This window comes from Polypterus senegalus, chromosome 3 (assembly GCF_016835505.1).
Source record: "Polypterus senegalus isolate Bchr_013 chromosome 3, ASM1683550v1, whole genome shotgun sequence".
Taxonomy (NCBI): Eukaryota; Metazoa; Chordata; class Cladistia; order Polypteriformes; family Polypteridae; genus Polypterus; species Polypterus senegalus.
The window spans coordinates 261,205,452-261,231,636 of NC_053156.1; the positions used below are offsets into that span (position 1 = coordinate 261,205,452).

The 26,185-nt window shown below is 37.0% G+C and overlaps 1 protein-coding gene and 1 long non-coding RNA gene across 5 annotated transcripts in view; one reads left to right on the top strand and one right to left on the bottom strand.

Annotated features, from left to right (window-relative positions):
• Positions 1-203: 203 nt before the first annotated feature.
• On the bottom strand, positions 204-5,029 carry LOC120526096. The gene is made up of 3 exons (XR_005633077.1): positions 4,930-5,029; positions 4,495-4,610; positions 204-396 (listed from the first exon to the last, which is right to left on the bottom strand). It is a non-coding gene; the product is annotated as an uncharacterized LOC120526096 (long non-coding RNA).
• Positions 5,030-5,039: 10 nt separating this feature from the next.
• Positions 5,040-26,185, top strand: part of cad (carbamoyl-phosphate synthetase 2, aspartate transcarbamylase, and dihydroorotase) — a 113,031-nt gene continuing 91,885 nt past the window's right edge. For all 4 annotated transcript variants that reach the window (XM_039748999.1, XM_039749000.1, XM_039749001.1 and 1 more), the window contains exons 1-6: positions 5,040-5,414; positions 12,870-13,009; positions 18,024-18,153; positions 21,259-21,401; positions 21,625-21,766; positions 21,927-22,098. In XM_039748999.1, coding sequence (XP_039604933.1) covers positions 5,321-5,414; positions 12,870-13,009; positions 18,024-18,153; positions 21,259-21,401; positions 21,625-21,766; positions 21,927-22,098 — 821 coding nt within the window. In that variant the 5' untranslated portion in view covers positions 5,040-5,320. The remainder of the gene's footprint in view (positions 5,415-12,869; positions 13,010-18,023; positions 18,154-21,258; positions 21,402-21,624; positions 21,767-21,926; positions 22,099-26,185) is intronic.

Here is a 26,185-nt window from a genome sequence, read left to right on the forward strand (position 1 = left end):
GAGTCAAGTCAAGAGTACATCTCATAACTGAGCCTGCCATTTTAATTAGCTTGTTGATTGTGTGAGATTCTCTTGAAGTGTTGTTACTAGTGTAAAAGAGAAATCAGACAACAGCATAAAGGTTTGGGGTTTCCGGCCCCGTATACTGAAATATAATCCACAATAAGAATATTGCAGGTCAAAGTACATGAAAAACATTCAGTATGAGTTTGACGGCCAAAGATGGCGTCGGCGGACATTTATGTAGGAGGGGCCGGAAGTGGAGAAATGCTGGGTAGGAGCCATGGTGGAAGATGGGATTGATGACGTCATGAGTAGTGGACAGAGGAAGGGTGGAAGTAGCGTACTGCGGGAAGTTGTAGGATAGAGGCTCATGGTGGCAGTGTGTCTTTTCTTCTGCAAGAAACAAAAAGAGAAGGGTTAGTACCCGCCACTCCCTGCTGGCGTATGTCTTCCCGAACGTATTAAGGTCCGTCAGCAGTCCCCTACTCGCGCGTGCGTGACACTAGATTAGCACACCATATCATAAACAAATAACAATGGCTTCACAGAGTTCATAGAATATGTAAAGAAAGTCTCCACACTTTCTTCTATAATCTGTGATTGATGTGGACCCCAAAGTACTTGTAGGAATGCATCATCTCTACATCCACTCCCTACATAATGACTGGACATAGAGGCTCATTGGTTTGATGAAAGTCAATAACCAGTTCCTTGGTTTTGCTTATGTTAAGTTGCAGACAGTTCTTTTCTGCACCAAGGAACAAAGTTCTCCACCTGAATTCTATACTCTGTCTTATTCTCCTTGTTGATACAGTAAGTGCAGAATCATCTGACAGTTTCTGCAAGTGACATGACCTGGTGTTATATTTATGGTCTGAGGCATACAGAGTGAAGAGAAAATTAGACAGGACTGTTTCTTTCCATGCTCCATTGTTGATTACTTTCATATCAAAGGGATAGTACTTGAGTCTCACAAACTGCAGTCTGCCCAACAGGTAGTCCTTTATCCAGGGCACCATAGGCTCATCCACCTGCATATCTCTGAGCTCACCCCTTAACAGGGATGGCTGGATGATATTGAAGGTCCTAGAGTAATTAAATAGCATAATCCTCAAAATGCTACTGACTTTGTACAGGTGGGAAATTTGCATCTTCCACTTCAGTCTTTGTTCAGTGTTTAAACTGCAGTAAATCCAGGTGGTCTACACCAAGAGAATTCATGTAGTCCAAGCCCAGCCTTTCAGAGGTGTTCATGATAGGAGACACAAGTGCCACTGATCTGTAGATATTCAGTGAAGAGGCATCTACCTTCTTTGGAACAGGAACAACACTGGATGCTTTCCACAGCAAGAGCACTTTATTGAGCCTCAATGACAGCAAACAAGTGACAGAGGATACCACAAAGTTGGTCAGGACAGGCTTTAAGAACTTGAGGACTGACTCCATTGGGTCCTGTGGCCCTTCCTTTGAGTAGCCTCGTCAGTTGTCTTCACACTTGGTCATCGGTTATGGGTAGTCCATACTGATGATCAAGAGTGGGATCATCACTGGCCATATTAAATTAAAGTGGTAGGAATTATTGATGTAGTCAGGGCCGTTTGAAGGAATTTGGGGGCCCCAAGCAAAATGGACATGGAGGCCCCCCGCACGCACGCAAAAAGAACCACAGCATAGCCATACAGTTTAAATTCACTCACACTTTATATAAATAAAAAAGGTTTACAGTGCAAATACTGCTGTTGCATATACTGTGCATAAATAAAAAAATGTTTAGAGTGCAAATACTGCTGTTGCATATAAAGTGCATAAAATTTGAACATTTTCAACAATTGAACATTTGCAAAAAACACCACTGTACCATAAAATCAAATATACATTAAAAAAGTGTACAATAACTAAATCCAACATACTTAAAAACACACACACACATACATACTCACATTAACATTTTTCAGTTCTCTCAAACATGTGCAAATTATCTAAAACTGCTGTTTGCGAGCCTTGTTTTCTGCAAAGGCAATCACAATGTCCTCCATGTCCAAAGACTGGCGAACATCCCGCTCAATTGACATAAGTGCCAGTCCTGTGAGCCTTTCTTGGCCCACCGTGGACCTCATGTAATTTTTTATCAGCTTCAAAGCTGAAAAGCTCCTCTCACCAGAGGCCACTGACACAGGGAGAGTCAGGAGTAGACGCAAAGCGATGCTTAAATTACTGTACAAATCCAGTAGCTTCTCACTGTAAATGTAATTAAGCATGTCAAATGGGGAAGTGGCTACATGGTCTGGAAAAGTGTAGAGAGATGAATTGTGTAATTTATCACTTACCACTGTCTTGTTTTTTCTTATCCTCCTCTTCCTTTCTCTTCTTTCTTTTTTGGCTTCCTGAAGCATAATTCCGCTTCATGACTGCCGAGGAAGTTTTGTATTTTGCCGGCAGCAGAGATCGCGTGGTTGGCTGGCTGCTGTCAGCGAGGGATAACAGTGTCATTGCACTTTACTGCATTCACTATCAATGGGGCGCTCACACAGTTTGTCACTGCATTTTATTCTTAACCAGTCGTTGCCTTGGGGCCCCAGGCCAGCTCGGGGCCCCAAGCAATTGCTTGGTTTGCCTGCCTTGTTGCGACGGGCCTGGATGTAGTACTGATGTTTTTTTCTTGTCTTCTTAGGAAGTCAAGGCTGGAGGGATGTCAAGAAATGGGGCCTATTAAATTCCATTCATGCATTACTTGTGTGATTTTGGGCTTTACAACAAATAAATTGTTGTTATGGATAATGTCAAGGGGACTGGTCATTTGAAGAAGGTAGAAGTGGGAGAGAAAATCTATTTAAAAATATGGTTCAGGGTATTAGCTTTGTTCTCATCCCCTTCAAACACCTGAGTCCTGAATATCTTGAGTTCAGTAATTATTCCTAATCTATTTCAAACATTTTTCATGTTATTCTGAGTAAGTTTGTTTTCTATGTTAGCTTCATAAGCTCCCTTTCCTTCACTCAACTTTTTCTCTAGCACTCACTCTTCACCCTTCAGTGCCTCTTTGTCACCAGATTTGAATACTCTCTTCTTGTCATTGAGAAGACCTTTTAGTTCCTTAGTAATCCAGGGCTTCTTATTTGGAAAGCAATGCACTCTCTTTGAGGATTCTTCAGCATAAACACACAAGTTACTACAGTCTGTGATGCAGTGACTGAATCTTTCAATATCATTTCCATGTGACTCACACATCATTTCCCCGTCCATTATTTGGAAACAGTCATTCAGAACATACAGCAATGAACTGGAATCACTAAACTATGCTGCTTGTCTACAATTTAAATGTGTGCAATTAATCAAAGAAGAATATTTAAGTATTTATTGTATACAAACCCGCATATTTGTGAATTTCCCCTTGGGATTAATAAAGTATCTATCTATCTATCTATATTAATTTCACATACAGTCTTGTGGCAATAACAATAACACTGCCATCAGGCACTGCAGTGAACAATGTGATTGGCACCCACAAAGTTTAAATAGGAGGATTGGCAAAAGCGGGATGTATTCAGAGACAGCAGTTGCTGTTTTTTTTTATTTGTTCTTCAGCTACTTTGGGATAACAGCTTCATTGCCTTGTTGAATTTCAGCTTTTATCTTACAGTACATCTTTTTGTCTCACTTTGGATTGTGTTTTGCCTTACTGCATTTACAAAAGACACTTTTTCTTCATTTAATTTAATATGGACCATTTTCTGAGAAATGTATGGGTCCAAAAGTGACTTAGCTGCTTTGACTCCAATAATAATGATACATTTTATTTATATTATGCCTATCCCATGTTCAAGGCACTTATTTAAACATTAAAAAACAAAATATTTTCTGACTAGAACACAAAACAGATAAATACAGGATATACAAAACAAATAGAAAAAATATCACTACCTATATAAATAAAATAGCTGTATCAAATAAAATAGCACTACCTATTATTATGTTATATTTGACATAATCTACAAAGCAAGATTCCGGTCAGTGTAAGGTACTTCGTCAAGCGTTCAGTCTAATTTGTTGTGTACAATAAATCTGAAATGAACTGAAAAGGCCACATTTTTCTATCAAAGCACCGCCTTGTGTTTTTGAAAAAGCCAACAATGCTCTCCACCAATATCTCTCATAAGTTAACAATATCAATCAACAACCAGCATTAGATGCTTTTTGAATAAAAAAAATCTAATTAAACAATGGGTATAAGCTACGATAGAACAGAATACAACATGATTTTTTTCCATAGCTGAATGAGATGCTGTTTTTCAAAATGAGACATAAAGAGAACAACTGAGGATGGTGCTTTTGATTAAGTAAAAGTATTGTTTTTTGCTGGCAGACATTTATTCTTACTTACAGTATAATGAAGCAGTATTATTTTTAGGCACTGATGCCAATGCAGAGCCAAGAGTTTTAGCAGTTTTCAACTCTGAATGAATTATCTTTAAATCACATTTATAAAATTACCGAATACTGCTATTGGTGTTGTCCTGTAATGCGGAATTTTGAAATCTCTTCCACACCATACATCTCCCTCTCAGGCACTACTGCTGTAGATGATTCAGCGGGTCATGTTTCGGAGCCTAAATTGAATAAGATTGGTTTGAGAAGGTTACATTACTTTTTTACGCTGGAATCACAAAGGTTTAGAATGCTTTTTAAGTTCTGCAGTGATTGACCAGTGTATAGATCACAATCCAGCAGCTAGTTTTCAAATTACTGCAACGTATGAATCATTTAACATATTAGTTAAATGGGTGTAATTGCACCATTTATTGATATCAGGATGCTATTATTTATTGAAAGAAGAACAAATGTTTACAATTACTTTTTATACTGATTCAATATTAAAATGTTAGCGGATGTACATATTGTTGGATAAAGGGCCTGCATTCAACTTACCCGCTGCGCTAACTGGCCAAGTATTATCCGTCTATACGTACTAACGTAAGCGGCGTGCTCGTTCAGGAGGCGCGCGTACGTCATTGCACGTGTCCCTAGAGTGCGATCTTAGCGCTGTGCAGCTCTTTCTGAAGTTCGATTAGAAAGGCGCCGAGTTTTTTGAGTACACGTGGTTTCTCAACGCAAAGCGCCAGTGAAAGACAGCAAGTAAATTCCAGGAGGGGCAGTATTTGGCACTCAGTGAAGTTTTACCGGCCTTGGTAGGAATAGCGTCTTCATCGTGGAGTGTTTGCACGTTGACATACTTAGGCCACTTGGCTCCGGTAGCATTGTACGTTACATCAAAGTAGCGGAGACAGAGCTACTCATAAGGAGAAGGCTGATTTAAAAAATGGCAGGAAAAATGGCTTCTCTGTCATTAGAAGACGGCTCCGTCTTCAGGGGCCGCTTGTTTGGAGCAGATACTTCAGTGTCTGGTGAAGTTGGTGAGTTTGATTCAAATGCATTGGCATCGGTTTGCTTTAATGTTTGAGTTTTAAATTGCATACTGCTGATTAATGTTTCTAGTGGCCTTTTAGTTTCTTTAACACCAGGGGTTGGCTAAGATGGGTTAACCTTTCGCAATGTGAGCCAAACTGCGATTTCCACGCTGTCTTTATCCAGCCACCTGTCCCAATTTTCTAACCCATTTTAGGTATTAATCCAAAGTTCAGGGAACCAGAATTTTCAAATAAATGAGAATGACTTGTTTTTTGATTGTACAGTGTATTTCTGGATTTACCTCCCATGCCAATATTCTGACGTATATTTGTTAAAATCCATAATTTTTTATTTGCTTTTAATAGTAAGCATTTTACTGAGTACTAATTTTTCAATAGAAAGTACGCAGTATGCTATATCTGTATAATTGCGCAACCCATCCATTTCATCCCGTGTTCAGGTTGTCCAAAGCCCTCCTTGGAAGGCCACAAGTGCCTAAAATTTGTTGGGTTCAACTTCTCGATCAAGCTTCAAATTGAATTGTAATTTGCTGATTTCTGACGTCACCTCTTAGGGTATTTCCCCCCTTTCTTTTTAATGTCAATATTTTGTATGCAATTTCTACCCGAATTGTTTCTAAAAGTGAAGCCCAAAAATAAGACGATTGTCCAGAGCACAACCGCTAGTTCATGGTGCATTGGCAGCGTATATCAATATAATAAAATTGTACAGCAGTATGTTAATTAGAAGGGTAAAGAACAGTTGATTATTGGTATATTGATGGCCGTGACGGCACATAAACATATATTATGCTTTGCATTTATAGGTCCACACTCTACGGTTTCACATAATCAAGTATTGTAGTTCAGCAGAGAGTTCAAAACTGAGATTATCTTTTGATTTAACATAGGGTTTGGGTTGATGGCATGACGCCTTCCAGAACAGGAGACCGATACTCCGGAATAGAGTTACTGGAAGACTTCATCCATTTAAGCAATAAAATGCTTAAAGCAGGATTCAAATTCACAAAGGCACACTTTCTCATACCAAGCCATGTTAGGTTAGCCTATCTGTATAACTGCATATGTTGGGCTGTAGGATGAATCACACATGAACAAGTTGTGCACAAATAACATTTACCCAGCACCCGAGCTCGGTAATGAATCAGACTGTAAACCGGTCTGCCACCATACCATTTTCCATTGTTCTCTACTTAAATGTTTATACTATACTGTTCTTTGAGTCTCATCCATCATAAATTTATATTTCAACAGTACGAGGTATTTTTTTCAAACGTTTTTGTTAAATCTTTATGCCAACTGTCTTCCTCTATGTTAAAAGTACAAACCTTTACTCAAGTCTTCTGTATACCGCAAGTTTAGACAGAAATTATAATGAAATTATTAAGTGCACTATTTCTTTATGGCGGAGAACTCCTATACTTTGCAAGAATCAATTTACCTATGCTCAAAGTAATCAAATAGTTTTCTAATTATGTTCCAATGTATATCTTTTGGGTTAGAGTTTTCTTTAATCATTATTTAATACTTTCTTATATAAAAGTATTGGTAGGACTCTTTCACCCATTCTGGGAAACCACTAATTTTATTGCACAAACATGAGGAGCTGAACCGTAGCCCAACAGCCTAAAGTTGAAACCTCTACTGTATTTGGAATATCTGTACATTACAGGACTGTTGTTAAAAGAAATAATTTAATGTTGAATGTCTGAGTGCAATAGGAGAAAGAAATCCAATGTCTGACACCATTGCTTTATACAATTAATACCCTGGCGTATCGCTGTCATGGCAACACAGTGTTTTTTCTCTGCAGAAGGTGGCATAAAGCACAATATTCTGTGAGGCAGATACCATTTTTTAGGGCAAAACTAGTACTTACTCCACTTTAGCTTCCCTTTTTTAATTAACATGTGTTTCAACTTTGAAAGGAGTCTGAACTCTTGGTATGAGAATTACACCTACATTCCACATCTCAGTAGTATTTTTTATTTTAAATCCCCTGGAGATATAAGCACTTATTCTATTCTTCATGAACAGCAAATATACCGTATATTTAACTTTAGGGGATTTTCTTATGAACTGCTGCTGTTCTTGCCACAGTTACGTGGTGCAGCTATAGCTTATTTGAAAGCTCCAAAATAATTTTTTAATGTCAAAAATGTAAGTTTTGTGTAAGCCTGCATTTATTTTTCAAGGTTAAAGTTCATCTTGAAAAGTATATTTTTCCCCAACTATTTTTTTTTGTTTTCAATTGGAAAAGCAATTCAAAACTTTATACTGAAATATAGGTTCAAGGTTCAATGTTTCTTTTTTTAGTCATGGTCTGGAATCCCTACAGATTTTATTTTTTTCTCCAGCTGTCTGGGGTGTTTTTTTTGTTTTTTCTGTCCCCCCTGGCCATTGGACCTTACTCTTATTCTATGTTAATTAATGTTGACTTATTTTATTTTCTTACTGTGTCTTATTTTTCTATTCTTCATTATGTAAAGCACTTTGAGCTACTTTTTGTATGAAAATGTGCTATATAAATAAATGTTGTTGATGTTGACACAAGAAAATATGAAATTTGCTTTCTCAGTTGCATCTAATGAGACAATAAAACAAAAACAAATAGAGATTTCATCTAGTATATTAGTAGTACATGGAGAGCAGCTGGTAGCTCAACTCAGTGATAGCAACACATCCCTGCTGTAAATGAACAATGCTGGCCACACATCTGGGGTTTCCTGTGCAGGTAGAGCGCAAGTGTCCCATTAGATTCCAAAGGTGATAACAATCAAAAATAAAAAAACTTTAGCAAATGTTATAAAGCATTTCATAAAATAAATACTTACTAACCATTAAAAGAAAACATAAGGGATTTTACATGATTTAAGAACAAAAAGCCAGGATTAAAAATTTCAGCCTTTTGGCATTTTTTTGTTTCAGAGTATTTTTTATTAAAACTTTGTTAGAATTCTTGTAGATCACACACAGTGAGGCTGGTCTAAAATGTGTTTTGTTTTTTTAAAAAATAAAAAAAACTTCCTTGTAGTCATCAATTTGGTAAACTCTTGAGCAGTTTGAACAATGTATCAAGAATATTGCTAGGATATTTTGCTTCAAATTTCAGTAATTTCTGTCACTTTTTTTTTTTGGTGTTAGATATCTAGTTTTACATGCTGTGTATTGACTAATGGAATACTTAAATACTTTAAATATTATTATAGTTGACTGTCTTCTTTAACTTATAAACCTGTTTTGTGAAAATCTTGAGCATTCCATGTTGAGCCCTTTCATTGAAAGATACACAACTTGCATCACCAGGTTCACAGTTAATAAATAATTTATACCCATGGAGTTAGCCTTTGGCTTGGTGGAACATGCTAGAGATGCATGATTGGCAATGTCAAACCGATTTATAATATTTTTGGAATTTCAGTACCTCATAGCTCCTGAATATGGAAGCTTATTCCTGCCATTCAAAAAGAAAAATACAAGTAGTATTTTATAAAGTTATTGCCTGCTGAAGGTCGGTATCATCATACACATGCACAGGTTGTTTTATATTGTTTTATAGGCATATAAAATAAAGGCATATACATATAGGCATACACATATAGGCCATACATATGCATTTCAATATAAAAATTGATGCTACTCCTAGCCCTTCATTCATTTTAATTTATTTATTTTAAATAAACAATAGTAGTAAATTGCTGTTTGTTGGATGAACTTCCACCTTGAAAAGACTCTTTGAGACTTGTGCAAAAGTTAAGTTTGGCTCTTTTTAACTTTCTGATTAGCTATAGCCAAACTATATAACTTTGATAGGAGATAAATGACAACTGATAAGAGAAAACCCTAAACTATAATTTTCCCATGTCCATGGTGGAGAAATGTGCTAGTATGTTTCAGGGAACTCTTCATAAAAAAAACATTAAAAAAATAATTTCTGAGGTGTGCAAGGTAGGTGTAATTTATAGGTGAAATTGAATCAAAATAACTATTGATGGTACAAAGTTTTTCTGAAAAGTTTGTTGAATTAAACAAATTTCTTTGAATACGGGTAGCTGAGATATGTAAATAAATGTTCAAAATTAAAAAAAAATTCTGTGTGACAAGATTTATAATTAGCAAGTAGTTTAACAAGTACAACAGGCCACAGTGATTTTCTTTTTAGTGCCAGGTGCTGCCCTACCCATAATTGCTCTATGAGAACATAACAAAATGTGAGTTGTGTGAAATATTTCATACAAAGGTACTGCAGTGTTACAAGATAAATATTTAGCTGTATGGTTTATATTTTACTTCAACTGCATTTAACCATTAACAGTTATTTAAATGTACTGTATTATAAATTGTGTGTATTAATACTTCATACTAACAAATTGAGTAGACATATTTGAGGAAAAGAGTGGTGTGTGTCTGTGTGTGCTTGGCATGCATTTTTAGGACCTTTTATTGTACTGGGCATATATTGTCCTAACAATATATTGTTAGGTTTAACCACCTTAGCAATATGTTTACCCCAGGGAAAAAGCACCAGAATTTAAAAGAAAAATATTGCATGTAACAGAATCATGTAAATATCAACATAAATACAGTATAAAAGGTGTGTCTAGTACCCACTGCTGTACCGATGCTGATATAGTACATGATTCTGTATGTATTAAATTTAGAGACATTTACTGATGTACAGCCTAATGTTGTAGTCGAGACCCTAAAAGTGTGTTTCCTTGTGTAATTATAACATTTTACTGTTCTGTTACTTACAGATGATAGTGTAGAATGTCATTGCCTGATCTACATAATCGGTACAACATTTGTGTTGTTTTAGACTACCATAGCTCATGGCTTAGTGACTTTCTCATATTCCCTGACATGAACATTAACAGTTAGCCCATTGTGAACAGTGCTTAGAGGGCTAAAGTCTTGCTTAGAGGGATAACGACTTGCTTATATTTGCACATGATCACAATAATTTTGCCTCTTTGTCAGGCAGTTTTTGTTGTGCCACTCTGAAGCTTCACTCTACTGAATCTACTGGACATATTACAGCAGTTTTGTCATTCTGTGTCATATCATGCATCCGTTTGATTATCGTGTGTGCATAATATAAATATGAAATGTATATATGTGTATGTATGTATGTGTACATATGTGTGTATGTGGGTATTATTTCTGGATTCAATCCAGCTGGGACACCAGTGTGTTTGTTCTGGCATCTGCATCCCCTGCCTGTCTTCTGGGTGAGACAGGATATTCTTTGCCTCTTTTCTTTGAGTGGCATCAGGCTGGCCTTCTGTCCGGTTAAGGAACCACCCTCCTTCCTGGCCAGGACACTCGCTCATGCATATCGTCCATTGCAAAAATTGTGTGTGTATAGACTTGGGTTGGTGAATACACACTCATGATTTCTGTTTTGTCTTATTTTTGTGTCACAATAAAAAAAAAAAAAAGATCATAGTGATAAAGATGTGTAAATCAAATGGTTTTAACACTTCAAAAAAAATCATTTTAATTCCATGTTTTATTGTGACAATGCAGGACAAACTGAGAGAGGGGATGAATACTTTTCACAAGGCACTGTATAAGTTTCTCAAATATATGTGCTGTAGTTACAGCTTTTTGTATGCCTGTTATTTCACACTCCGATTCCTAGTTTGCATAAACTGTTCTTTGTTGCCTTCTTTTGTTAAAGAGCTGCTAGCCTACTAAAGATCACAAAATATTTTGCTGATTTTTCTCAGGACAAAAGGAGAGTATGATTAGATATGATTCATGTACAGCCAATTTTGATGTCAATTGGAAAAATGTTTCGAGTAAAACCCTACTGAGTAGACATATTGTAGAATGAGAATTTATGTTGTTTTGAGATTGGTTTTGTTTAGATTTTACAGGTCTTTTTGACTACACTTACTGGTCACTTTATTAGGTTCAATGGCTTGTAACTGCAAATACCTAATCGACCAATCACATGGCAGCAACTCAATGCATTTAGGCATGTGGACATTGTTCAGGCGTCCTACTGAAGTTCAGACCAAGCATAAGAATGAGGAGAAAGGCGATTTATGTGACTATGAACATGGAATATTTATTGGTGCTAGATGGTCTGGTCTGAGTATTTCAGAAGCTGCTGATTTACTGGGATTTTCATGCACCACCATCTCCAGAGTTTATAGGGAATGGTCTGAAAAAGGGAAAATGCCTAGTGAATGGCAGTTCTCTGGGTGTTAATGCCTTGTTGAGGACAGAAGAGAATGACCAGGCTGATTCCAGAGGATAAAAAGGCAACAGTAACAAAAATAATCACTTGTTACAACCGAGGTATGCAGAAGGGCATCGTTGAACGCACAACACATCGAACCTTGAAGCAGATGGGCTTACAGCAGCAGATCATCACACAGAGTGCCACTCCTGTCAACTAAGGACAGGCAACTAAAGCTACAGTTCTCACATGCTCACCAAAATTAAACAAAAAAAGATTGGAAAAATGTTGCCTGGAATTTGATATCAGCAACATGAAAGCATGGATCCATCCTGCCTTGTATGAACAGTTCAGGCTGGTGATTGTGGTGTAATGGTGTGGAGTATATTTTGGCACACTTTGGGCCCCTTAGTACCAATTGAGCATCGTTTAAGTGCCACAGCCTATCTGAGTATTCTTGATGACCATGTCTATCCCTTTATGACCACAGAGTGCCCATCTACTTCCAGCAGGATAACATGCCATGTCACAAAGCTCCTATCATCCCAAACTGATTTCTTGAACATGGAAATGAGTTCATTGTAGTCAAATGGCCTTCACAGCATACAGATGTCAATCCAATAGATCACGTTTAGGATGTTTTGGAATGGGAGATTCACATTGTGGATCTGCAGCAATTGTGTGATGTTATCCTATCAATATGAACCAAAATTCATGAGGAATGTTTCCTTGATGAATTATGGCAGTTGTGAAGGCTAAAGGGGATCCAACCTGATACTAGCAAGGTGTACCTAATAAAGTGGCCAGTGAGCATAAAATGCAGAAATGTATAGTTTTAATATTGGCAGCATTTTTGGCAAGCAGTATGCAAGAACTATTATATAAAACATATACTGATTGCGTATCCAAAATTAAAGCACTGTCTCCATTGAATTGCTTTACTTGGTGTAATATGATTTTAAGCATAATAAAATAAAGTGTCATTGTGTAATAATTGGGGTATGTATCTTAATCAAATTAGAGAAGACAAAGTTTACTGTAGTCATTAAGTGAATTTACACTACACAGTTGGATCTAGATAGTTACAGTGTAAATGCTTCTCAGTATACTATGGTAAACTTTCATCTTCTGCTCTGTAATTTTAGAACTTTATTTTTATTATTATTTTTTTTTAACCAGAGTTGTACTTGTCTACAATGAGACTCTTCTGTATTTTTAATTACTGATAAGCACTTTTCTTTATTTCCCAGTTTTTCAGACAGGAATGGTTGGCTATCCAGAGGCACTAACAGATCCTTCCTATAAATCCCAAATTCTAATCCTCACATACCCTCTTGTTGGAAATTATGGCATTCCGAAGGATGAAGAAACAGAGTATGGTATAAGCAAGGTTAGTCGAAGGTCATATTTAAAATAATGAGGTTGGGCAACATTTCAGTATTCCTGAATATCAATCATATGTGATCCTGCTAAGTTTTGGGAGCTGTCAAATGCAGCCCAGCATATTTGGTTAAGAGTGATAATTTTTTTTTATGTTACAATTTAAGTATTGCAGGTTTTTTCAATTTTACATTTGTTATTCCCTGATTTAATTGTTTAAAGTTAAAATCACATTTCTATGGCCTAAAATAAATATGAAAAACACTATTATTTTTTCTCATTAATATCTTTTGACAGCAGAAATGGATTATGGGCATCTTGCCAGTTTCTGCATTATGTTAATATAATGCACACTTAAGTACATCATTGTGTACAACACAGCATTGTGTGTTATTCATTTTTGGTTGTTTGTTGCCTAAATCACTGATTGAGATTCACATTTGATATTTACATTTTTTTTTTAAGTTTATGATATTTCAATTTGAATATATATATTTTTTTTCACGACGGGCCGCTTCACCAACTTCTGCCATCTGTAAACACACGCTATTGCTGGCTGGTTAGCAGCAGCCAGATCTTCCTCTACACTGCTGTTGTAACAATGGATTTTGGAGTAGGTGGCAAAGCGTTTTTCAGGCTGTTTGGGCATTTCCCCCTTTCGCATGTTGACTTGCGACCTGCCAGCAGCATTTTGTAGTCCAGTTGAGGCATTCCATGTTGTCCAGTTGAGGTTTCAACTAGCGGGAGTTATCCATATGTTGGTGTCCATTGTTATTTGCAATCTAGCATTCCACACGCCTAAACGAGACGCTTCAGCTGGCTGCTTCAGTGGCTGAACTGCTCTCTTCCGGGATTTCAGCCGTTGTTTTAGTGGTTCGTGTCTGTATAGCATGGTTCATGGGTCCATGAGTTGTTTTTCACTTTCAACCTGGCTTGTTGCTTTCCATCTGACATCTGTTGATGTGATTTCAATGATCAGGTATAGTTTCTCAACATTTGTTGGTCTGAAACGGCCAGTTTTGTGGCAACAGCTATTCAAGACACTGAAATTAAAATTATTTTCTACAAATAACCACAATTAAAACATATTAGGTATAGTATATTAGGCATTTAATAACTAGTATATTCTTTAGGTCAGTGAATGGCTGTGAGGCTCACAATTTATGCAGTATTTAAATCTGTATTGCGGTATTTTGTTAGATGGTAATTCCATGGTGGTTCTCAGTGATAAAACAAGCAAGGCACTAACATGCGGATGCAAGAACTCTTCGTGAATTGTTCAGTTTTTCACAGCACAGCTTCTTTACTGTGTTGCCTGCCAGCAGACCCATCTAATGTGATGAACTTCAGCGTGACAGTGCAGATGCACTGCTTCCTAGGTCATTCTTGAGGAACAGTGCCTGGTTAAAGCTTAGGTTGTTTTTAATTTTGAGCGCCTTGTAGACTACTAGGGCTGGGTATCGGCACTGATGTCTCTATCCAGTATCTTTTTTTTTTGTTTTTTTTTTCCTTTTTCTTTTTTGAATTAGCATGCACTGATATATTTGAAGTGCTGGTGTTTTTTTTTTTTTTTTTTTAAAAAGCGATCACTTAACTATGTGGAGTGGTGGCTCTGAGGCTAGGGATCTGCACTGGCAATCAGAAGGATCCCAGTTAGAATCCTGTAAATGCCAAAAGGGACTCTGCTCTGTTGGGCCCTTGAACAAGGCCCTTAACCTGCAATTACTGAGCGCTTTGAATAGTGAGAAAAGCGCAATAGAAATGCAAAAAAATATTATGCATGGAGGACATTAATATAATGTGACAAATTTCAGTAACGCTTCATTTGGAGGATGTCTGCACAGTGTCTTCATAACCTATGCATAAGCATAGAAGGGCATTTAAGAATCAGTACTTGATTAGTAATGAACAGTTAACATCAGTATTTTCAAGATGTGGAACAAAATATCATTACTCTTTGTATATATATAAAAAACAGCACTGCACTCATTCAAAATTCACCATAATTTAGCAAACATCTCTGTCCACAAAAATATAAATACCTATCTAGCAAATATTATTAAAAAAATAATGTAAATCTTACTTCTTAAGTAATAAATGTTATTCGGTAACCTATTAGCCCCATTTATTGCCCTATTAGACATTTTAAACTAATCTTGAATTACTCATAATTAAAGATACAGTAGTAAGATTAGTTTCTTTCTATGATTCTAAAAGTTAAACATAGTTGCTCACATGTAACTGTTGAGCTAATTGGTCTTAAATGTATCCTTCACACTTCTTGGACAAGAAAAGGAAGAGTTTTAAAGTGAGACTCTAGTGCTGAGGCTTGTTGACAGCAGTGCTGGATGAATGGAACATAAAACACAAACGACCATTGTGACTGACAACTCCGCTAATATGATCTGTCCTATACAGCTTGTAGAGCTATTTTACGTCTTCTGCTTTGTGCATGCTTTCAATTTGATGTCACAGGCTGCTCTGAAAATTCTAACAATTGCCCTCTTGCTTGGCTGGGTGAGGCTCATTGCAAACATTTTCTACCATAGTAGTATGGTAGAAATACAAGAGTCCATATATGAAATGTTTGCTTATCTAACATTGAATAGAAAACATACTGTTCTCATAAAAAGTAAAATATGTAAAAACTGGTATACAATAAGTATGGGGATGGGATATGGTGGGAACGCGGCTCAGAAAAAGTGGCTGCTGTTAATAAATAAATAATGAATGTGCTCGCAGTAGGGAGTGGAGCAGATGCGAGCAATTGTCTGTGAGGACGGCTTGTCTCCAGGTTGGTGTGAGGTGTTTGGCCAACCCTGCGTTGCCTTGCCAGCATGTAAGCACGGTCTGATTGTCTTAGTATTGGCCTGGAGCAGCAATCAGGTGAGCACAGTTACAACCACTCCCCAGCCTATAAAAAGGGGAGAGCACAAGATCACGAGCGTAAAAAAAAAATAAAGGAAAAACGGAAGCAGATGGTTGGGAGTGAAGCCCCAAAGTGGAGCGTGTGGCCATCGCTCAGGAGGGGGCCATGGGTTGCTCCTGTTGAGCATTTTGGGAGCCGGATGAGATAAGTGTCTGCACCTGTTGGTCAACGTCTGTCCGGGCTGCGAGGTCTGAATAGGATAAGCTGGAGAGGCCTCAGTTTTAAAGAAAGTCACCAGGGCTTGTAGATTTTAAGTTTGCTGCCAAATGGTTTTAACCTCGTTTTAATGGTTCTTTTTATTGGATTTTAACCTCCGTTCACTTTAGTTTATGAATTATTTATTTGACATTTTGGAGCACTGCACTTTTTGGACACCTTGTTTTGTGAATTGTTTTTAATAAAAGCACTTGCACTTTTTACCATCCCCTTGCTTGGTGTGTTTGTCCTCATCTGCTCAGCTCACCGTCATGACTTTCGACGGTGTCGGGTTCAAAACGTTCCCAAAATCAAGAAGGGAACATGGAGCTGACGCGCACTGTCATAGAGGAACCTTTAGCCAAAATGTTAATTGCTAAACAAAACTTGTGAAACAAAGGGGCTTACTTTTTAATATGCTCCCAACTCTCCACAACAAGAAAGCCTTTATCTTTAGTAAAGTGAACATTTAATATTGCTCTAAAGTGTCAGTTAAAGAGGAATCTTAACATAGATTTCTACTACAACCCCACATGTAATTTGGGAGATACAGAAATGACTCCTTCAGTAACAGCCCCCAACATTTTGTTCTACATTAATATGCATTCAAAACAGCCATGGCGTAAGGATCTATGTGATTGAAAATTAAACTCCTGAAACAATTAGAGGAGAAAAAAACTTGCTATGTTGTTGCTCTGAGGACAGAAAACATAAACATAAGAGCACAGACACTTTGGGCTTAGATGCAATATTTTAAAACCTCATGGAATTTGTTTTTACAAAACTTGCTCTGTGTGCCATCAGCACACATAAGTAGAAAGGGCAGGAAGGTGCAATCAGAAGCAGTAATTTTTTATAATGTAGCAATTGCTGTCTGACATTGGCAACAATGTACATAACACACGCTGCTTATTGTACTCTCCATATTGTGCCCTGAATCCAAGAAAGTCCTAGCCCTCCTTTTATTAGTGTTCCCATACTACACACTTCAGTATCCTCATCTTGCTAAAGTACATTTTCTCACTATTTTGTAGTTGCTTTCATGCCTGTGTTACAAAATGTGTCAATGGTGGGAACAGTTACTGTATTTAATTCTGTTTGTGTGCATTATGAAGCATGTGAAAGAAGGATGACATATGAGATGTTTTACTTGGGTCTGCTAGAGATCATTTTGTTATATTTGATTCAGTTGTGCAAATTTGATTAATAAGATTAAATAAAATTTCAGTACAGCCTTCTTGACAAGTTGCATTTTCTTTGTACAGGTGGTAGGAAATATAGGGGGGTGGACTAACTTGTCAAGAAGGCTCTATTGAAATTTTATTTTCTTTGTACAGGTGGTAGAAAAATATAGGGGGATGGACTTGGGCTTTGGTGCTAACCTTTTTTTCCCCACTCCCCTTGAATGATTTTTCAGATTGGTTAGATATTTAAGCATATTTTTTGTTCATGTTACTGCTGTTTAATAAGATTTAAGTTCAATCTGCACAAGGTTTTCAAAATTGCTTCTATTAATGAAAAATGGGAGTAAGAGAAATAGCCTCAGTTTGAAACAATACCCCTAAGAGAGAGTAACGCACAGGCAGTAGTATCAAAGCAATTTTTTTGTGTGTCACTCAAGGCTCCCACAATGCAAGAATATTTTGTAGATTTGCTGTTGTAATCTGTGTGCACTTCTGCCTTTTAGCATTGACCTGCTGGTGTATCTTGAAATATATAAATCAAGTTGTTTTTTTGTTTAAGAAAACGGCATCAGCTCAGTTAAATTAATTTGATATCTACTAATATCTGAAGTTTTAATTTTAACTGATTAAGGTGCAAGCATTTATGGCTGGGTAGCTTATGTTAAAAAATAAATTAATCCAAATTATATTGTTGCTCTTGTTTCTATTTATTTCAGTGGTTTGAATCCTCTAAAATCCATGCTTCTGCTCTTATCATTGGAGAAAACTGTCAACAACCTAGTCACTGGAGTGCGGCCCTTTCTTTGGATCAGTGGCTGAAAGAACAGGGTGTTCCAGGACTTGAAGGTATTAATTTAATTGCATTTAGAGTCGATCACGAAAGGGAAAAGCCAACTCATTTAAGGCCTAATGTTAAAAATGTTTTTATGCCGTTTCTAATACAATTTTAATACAATTTTTTGAAAAAAATGACTTTTCTTAGTTTTATAAAGAACAAAACCTATTTCCACCAAGATGGTAATGGTTGAAGTTGTGTTGTGTTTTTTTTTTTTTAATTTGTTGTTGTTCTTCTGTCTAATCAAACCAGTTTAACTGTCATATCCACTTTTGTTGTTTAAACCCAGTTTTTTCAAAGGGAGGTTTGGATAAGCACAGTTCACACAAGATTTCTCAGGTCTTTGCATGTAAATCCATGTAAATAATAGGATAACAAAAACTCCCTACAGAAGAAGCCCCAACTGAAAAATCAGCCTTGAGTTCTGATTGCAGTCTATATTTTAATTGATAAATTCACCAGTACATACTATGTTTCTGCAGCAAAAAGAACTTTAAGTATCTATTTATCCACAGTTACTAAAATGCATTTTTTTAATATTATTCATTCTGCTTCATAACTAACATTTTTGCCGTATTGAAGTGTTAAGTGCACATTGTGTAAACTTTTATACTGTAACTATACATTTTCATTATTACAAAAAATGGAAAAAAGCTTGCATGGCTGCAGCTCGGCTGTCGGGGTTTGTCTTTGGCATTACTGTATACATTAAATTTATTTGCTTCATAAAAATACTTTGAAATAACACACTGGACCTTGATTCAGACAGTATATTTAGGATAAGCCTCAAACATCACACGGATGAAGGACTTCTGCAAGAAAGAATTTTCTCCAAATCAATGTAGGAGACTAATATGCAATTAGAAAAAAATGTCTACATGGACTTTTATTGTCATGTTCTGGGGAGTAGCAGCTATTGAACCTAGTTTTGTACCTGTTTCTCCCACTGCAATCAATGTCATTACTATCTAAAAAATTATATAAAAAGGAATTTGTATTGCTAAATTAGATCACTTTTATCAGCATTGGTGAAATTTAATATCAAATAAAAATTTAATGCAAATATTTTAAAGAACACACATTTTCTCATAGGATGCACTTACTTTGTCATAGCATTGTGGCTTGGTATAAGTGACGGTGCTCTGTAATAGACTGGCCCTCCAACCCAAGAGTTAGTTCCTTTTTAGTCTGAATGCTGCCTTGCATTAGAATTCAGTGATAATCATACTGTTGTTTCTTTTAACATATTTTTATTGAACTATATTTTTCATCATAAAAAGCTGATGAAATGTAATTCACTGTTCTAAGTTTAGAACACACTAGTCTGTGTAGGAGTTTATATTTAGATAGATAGATTGATAGATACTTTATTAATCCCAAGGGGAAATTCACATAATCCAGCAGCAGTATACTGATACAAAAAACAATATTAAATTAAATAGTATTACAAATGCATGTAAAAGCAGACAATAACTTTGAGTAATGTTAGCATTCCCCCGGGGGGAATTGAAGAGTCGCATAGTGTGGGGGAGGAACGATCTCCTCAGTCTGTCAGTGGAGCAAGACAGTGACAAAACTCTGTCACTGAAGCTACTCCTCTGCCTGGAAATGACACTGTTCAGTGGATCCAGTGGATTCCTTATGATTGACAGGAGTTTTCTTAATGCCCGTCGCTCTGCCACAGATGTTAAACTGTCCAACTTTACTCCTACAATAGAGCCTGCCTTCTTAACAAGTTTGTCCAGGCGTGAGGCGTCTTTCATCTTTATGCTGCCTCCCCAGCACACCACCATGTAGAAGAGGGCACAACCATCTTGTAGAACATCTGCAGCATCTTATTGCAGATGTTGAAGGACGCCAACCTTCTAAGAAAGTATAGTTGGCTCTGACCTTTCTTGCACAGAGCATCAGTATTGGCAGTCCAGTCCAATTTGTCATCTAGCTGCACTCCCAGATATTTATAGGTCTGCACCCTCTGCACACAGTCACCTCTGATGATCACAGGGTCCATGAGGGGCCTGGGCCTCCTAAAATACACCTCCAGCTCCTTGGTCTTGCTGGTGTTAAGGTGTAAGTGGTTTGAGTCGCACCATTTTACAAAGTCTTTGATTAGCTTCCTGTACTCCTCCTCCTGCCCACTCCTGATGCAGCCCACAATAGCAGTGTCATCAGCGAACTTTTGCACGTGGTAGGACTCCGAGTCGTATTGGAAGTCTGATGTATATAGATTGAACAGGACCGGAGAAAGTACAGTCCCCTGTGGCGCTCCTGTGTTGATGACCACAATGTCAGACCTACAGTTCCCAACACGCACATATTGAGGTCTGTCCGTAAGATAGTCCACGATCCATGCCACCAGGTGTGAATCTACTCCCATCTCAGTCAGCTTGTCTCTAAGGAGCAGAGGTTGGATGGTGTTGAAGGTGCTAGAGAAGTCCAGAAACATAATTTTTACAGCACCACTGCCTCTGTCCAAGTGGGAGAGGGATCGTTTAGCATATAGATGATGGCATCCTCCGCTCCCACCTTCTCCTGGTATGCGAACTGCAGAGGGCTGAGGGCGTGGCGGACCTGTGGCCTCAGGTGGTGAAGCAGCAGCCGCTCCATGGTCTTCATCAGATGTAACGTCAGAGCAACAGGCCGGAAGTCATTCAGCTCACTAGGACGTGATACCTTTGGGACAAGGGTGATACAAGATGTTTTCCAAAGCATTGGGACCCTGTTCCAGGCTCAGGTTGAAGATGCTCTGTAGAAGACTCCCCAGTTCCAACACACAGGCCTTCAGCAGTCTTGGCAATATTCCATCTAGACCCACTGCTTTGCTTATTATTTATTTATAAATGTTTGTCATTTTGTTGAATTAAGAGAGGTACTGAGTTAAGTGTTTTGAACAGTTTATATGGGCTGATATGATTGATTTACGAGCCAGACTTTTATTTCAAGCACACCAGAAAATTAATTTTATTTATTAATAAAAGCATGTTTGCTTTTAAAACTTAATGCTTGAACACACTTATGAAAATATTTTTATTTAAAAATTTTTATGTGTAACTTTTATTAACTTTATTACAAAAACATTGTTTTTCTGTTCCTTTCTTAACCTCCATATTGTATAGGCATAGATACAAGAAGTTTGACCAAGAAAATCAGAGAAAAAGGTACCATGCTGGGAAAGCTTGTTGTGGAAGGTACTTCACTTGACCAGATTCCTTTTGATGATCCAGACAAGAAGAATTTAGTTAAGGAGGTCTCTATAAAGGTACACAGTTGAAATTAATTCTAGATTGACAAATTATTGAAAAGGAATTGTATATCCTTCCTATTTTGTTATCATTGGAAAATATTTATGTAAAATAAATTTTACTTAGAATTTTAATGATTGTGGATACTGCATACACCATGCAAATTGATCAACCATCTGTGCTTTTGTATTTGTAGCAAAAACCTAATTTTAGACATATTGTACCCTATTAATCTACTAGGAACCAATATTGTTTAATCCAAATGGCAAAGTGAAGATTGTGACTGTGGATTGTGGTCTAAAATATAACCAGCTTCGGTGTCTTTGCGAAAGAGGAGCCTCGGTAACTGTTGTGCCATGGGACTTTCCTTTGGATATTAAAGGTAGCTCTCTTAAAATGCACCTGAATCTTTCATAGGACATACATACTGTTAAAGAAAATAACATTAGCTCACCAGATTTGAAGCTAATATTGTGGAGTGCATTTGAGACTATAATATCTTTAATAACAAAGATTAACCTTTTTTTTTTTTTCCCCTTTAGCTTATGATGGTTTTTTCATCAGCAATGGCCCTGGAGATCCTGTGTTCTGCAAAGAAACAATTGAAAACATACGTAAAATAATTTTTCAAGAGTATCCTAAACCTGTGTTTGGTATTTGCTTGGGCCATCAACTCCTTTCCCTGGCTATTGGAGCTAAAACATACAAAATGAAGTAAGGCCAAATAATATATGAAGTATAATAAATAAGATATGTGCATTGTCCATGCCAATTGGTACAACAAGTATATATATCTTTACATAAAATATTTTTCACTGCACTCCATGAGGGTGTCCTCTTCTGGACTCTCATCAGTAGTCTTGCACTGTATTGTACAGCGTTTTACATTTAAATACCAAGAATCGTGTACTCCTTTACAGCTATTTTATGGTGTGCAAGACAACTTGGAGGAATATACAGGTGAACAGCATACAATATGTACACAGAAATACAAAGACCATTGTTTAATTAGTTTCTTAAATTATTTAAAAAATTGGAAAAGTGTCATTGTCTTAAGGGAAGGCTTAGCAACATCAGAAAATGTAGAAACAATATGGAATACACTATGCAAGTTAAATTTGAAACTTAGCTCATATATTATAACAGTCATTAAAATCTGTGACCTACTTCATTAGTGTTTTATTATATTATATTTGCTGGATGATATAATGTATTTTTTAATAACTGCACATCAGTTGATGTGTTTTTGATAATTGTGTTTTAAAAATTTTAAATGTTTAATGTTAATTTTCACATGCCTTCAGCTTATTACTGAGGTTTGTTTACACTTTTATTTGCTGATTATATGAGTTTTGCTTAAGCTGATGTTCATGTTCAAAGCAGACTTTCCACAATTTGTTTTATAACTGCTGAAAAATGTTTTCATTCCATTGCCTGAGAGTGTCCTTGCCCTGTTTGTAAATGTCTAGTGCATCTATGAGCTTTATTCTTGAGAAAATTAAAGTTGTAATTGTCTTTGAAAATGTGCAAAGTAATTAAAGCACCTGGTTCAAGATTTGGGTCCCAGAATCTCCATCCTGGGTGAAGTTCAACCAGACTTGATATTCCTTACATGGTGTGGTGTTTTTTTAAATCAAGTTGTTGTGGGTAAGTCTACTAATAGCACATCATTCCACATAAAATACTCCCAAGTGTCTTCAAGACTTATGCTGCATTCCATTTTTCTCCTTGTACTTATGTAGCAAGAGGTGTCTTTGCCTAGTTGCTATTAAATCTGTTCAGTTTAAAAGCAGCATAGGTCTCTGCCAAGAGTATGTCTGCATGTTGCCACTGTGTCTTTCAGTAGGGCAGGCAGAAAGTTAAACAAGTAAAGGCATTAATTGTAGTTGTTAACCTGTAAGAATTAAATGACAAATACTGTAGATGCATACACAAATTTCCATGGCGAAAAACATGTACAAAGAATAGTATCTCACATCCTTTGAATACCTTGAAAATTGCCATCAGTTGATCTTGGTAGTTGGATTAAAGTATAATGTACACAGCTGTTCTGGATAGGGACATCACAAGAACTGATACTTCAATAACAAGTCAATATCAAAATTTTGAAAACCATATGTACAGTTCAGGGTTGTGGCTGGAAACCCTGTACACATCCACAATTACCCATATAGGAGTGTGGGGGAAAACTACACACTCGCAGTACTCAAAACCATTGTAGCCGGGGAACATCGAGACAAGTTTCAAATTGGATATTCAGTTTTTCTATACTGGCGATGAAATGAGCTTCTCCTTTTCATAATAAAATATGTAATTTATATGCAGTTGACCCCTGTGAAGTTGTGGTTTAGAGTTTGCGGCCTCAGTCGTTTGTGGATTTTTCCTTAGAACCTAACTAATAATTATTAGCGGAAACTGCAAATATCCTCCAATTTTTTTATGCCTTTTTTCATGACAATACTGTACTGTTGAGAGAACAGGAAGCAACCGTAGAGGAAAATGCAGTTTGGGATGGTGAAATTAGCCAATCCAAGAGCGTTATTCATTTCTCTTTGCTGCTGATTGACTGCTGCCCTGTGACGCATCTCCAGCTGAGTGTTCTCATGTTTTCCGTTCCCAATGCAAATTGCCAGCATGCTGGAGCCAAGTATATTCGGCAACGTACATTTGTTGAGTGCCACAACCGGATAAAGTGGGTTTCCAGTGCAATTTGCCAGCACGCCAGAGCTGATCAGTCAGTGCTGTACATTTGTTGAGCAGCCAGCTCATGACCACTGCAGCACTGCAGCCTCACTGTCTCTGGAATTCAGCCGCTGCACTAGACTGGCCTGCAAACATCAGCGTTTAACTCTGTGTGTTCATGTGCAGCCAGTTCAAGTGCAATTTGCTCTGTGATTTACTGAGTTTCATCAAAGGCATCGGTTGCAACTTGTACATATTGTTCTAGTAGTTTTTTAATAGTTTTTACAGTTCATTGGCAGTGTTTAAAATGATTAGTGTTGCAGTAATTGTGATGTTGTTTGCATGAAAACAAGTGTTCCATTAAAATGTAAAATTTTGTTTGTGAATTGTGACGTTTACTTAAAGTGCAGCAAAAACATATTTGTCGTCCAGGGATGCATTAACCCCCAAGTATGTGGCAGTTTAAGGTTTAAAGCCCCAAGATGCCGTTGAAACGTCCTGCACCTTCTAAGGCTTCTGGCAATGAAAACACACTTGCATGAATTACAGTACATATAGCGGTAACATCTGTATTTTATGTTCTATCACTGTGGGAGACATAGCAGTACAGTACTGTACAGTATACAGGTTTGCCTTAACATTTTTTTTTAGGTAATGTATTAAGTTGAGTATGAAATGAAATTATCGCTCTAGGAATGTAACACCCGCAAATTTTGGGGGTGTACTGTATATATAAAATTCATAAAGTGTTTCAGTGTTTTGAAGAACTAAGCACATCTGCCTATTAATATGATGTGTACTGTGTTAAAACAAACACAATTGTTGAAATACACAGCAGGTTCATTGTTCATTTACAAATATGCAAATGCTGAATTTATATCATTTGTTTGGTTTTTTGGAAGGCAGACTGATGTTCATGGATGTTAGCCCTTAAATGAGATAAATGTGCATATATACTGGATTGATTGGTATTAGTTGACCATGGGGAATGTCAGTGCAGGTAATTTTCTAATTCTGGAGTTGTATACAGGCTAAGCAAGAACTCATTTATAATACTGTACCTTGAAAACCACACAGCAAGGACTGTTTTTTTTTTTTAAACAGAAGGTCTGAAATAATTAATGTAGAATTGTCAAGACTGATTTCACACAGAAAACCTTCAGGTTTGGACAAATGTTTAATTAATTGTCCAAATGTGCCCCCCTCCCTTTTTATTTAAAAAAAACCAATTATCTTGGAATTTACTAATTCAACAGTACAGCTATAAATTTGTTTTGATTTTAAGCAGTATGTTTCCATTATTGTGAAAATATAAGGGTAAATTTAGAATGTGCACATGGTAAGGTAAGTCAGGTAGTCAATAAAGATGTAATTCTTTATGAATCCTAGGTTGAAATCCCCTTAATATAATACCACACACCCCTAACCCCCCATTCCACTGGAGTCCTCCCCAAGTCTATCGCAAATTTAAGGCCTCTATGATGTTTTTCTGAAGCTGACAGACCTGGAGACGGGTTACATTGCAAAGTTTTGGTGGGCTCAGGTTTCTCAAAAGGATAATCGGTGCTCCTACTTTCAATGCCATGTCTGGAGGATTAATGGAATTTTAAAATTCTGTAAGATAATGATCTGAATCATTGTGTTATAAAATGTTTTTTATTGAAGTGTATATCCGAGACAGCGCATCAAATAATTTTCAGCACCAATTGACTAATTTTATGCCTCTTCCTCCCCTCAGTCCACAGACTCTCTCTTAACTTGCTTATAATTTGCTGCTGCAAGTGAACTATAATACTTAGCAAGATGAGAGCAGTCGCAAAATCAATCAAAATGTTGCAGCAAATTATAGAAAAAAACTAAATATAAATTTAAGTGTTTCTATCATGAAAATCAGACAGAAAATAAAGATCCGACTCAATTGGAGGCTGGCGCATGAGTGATGATAGCCCCGCTTGGCTTCCTACTTCTGAGGTCCTGCCTCCCCCTCCCCTTGGCCTGCACCCTTTCTCTTCGATTTGCGCTTATTAATCGCTGCCGCAAGCGAACTGTGATACATAGCACGATGAGAGAAGTTGCAAAATCGACCGGAATGTTCAAGCAAATTATAGTAAAAAACCTG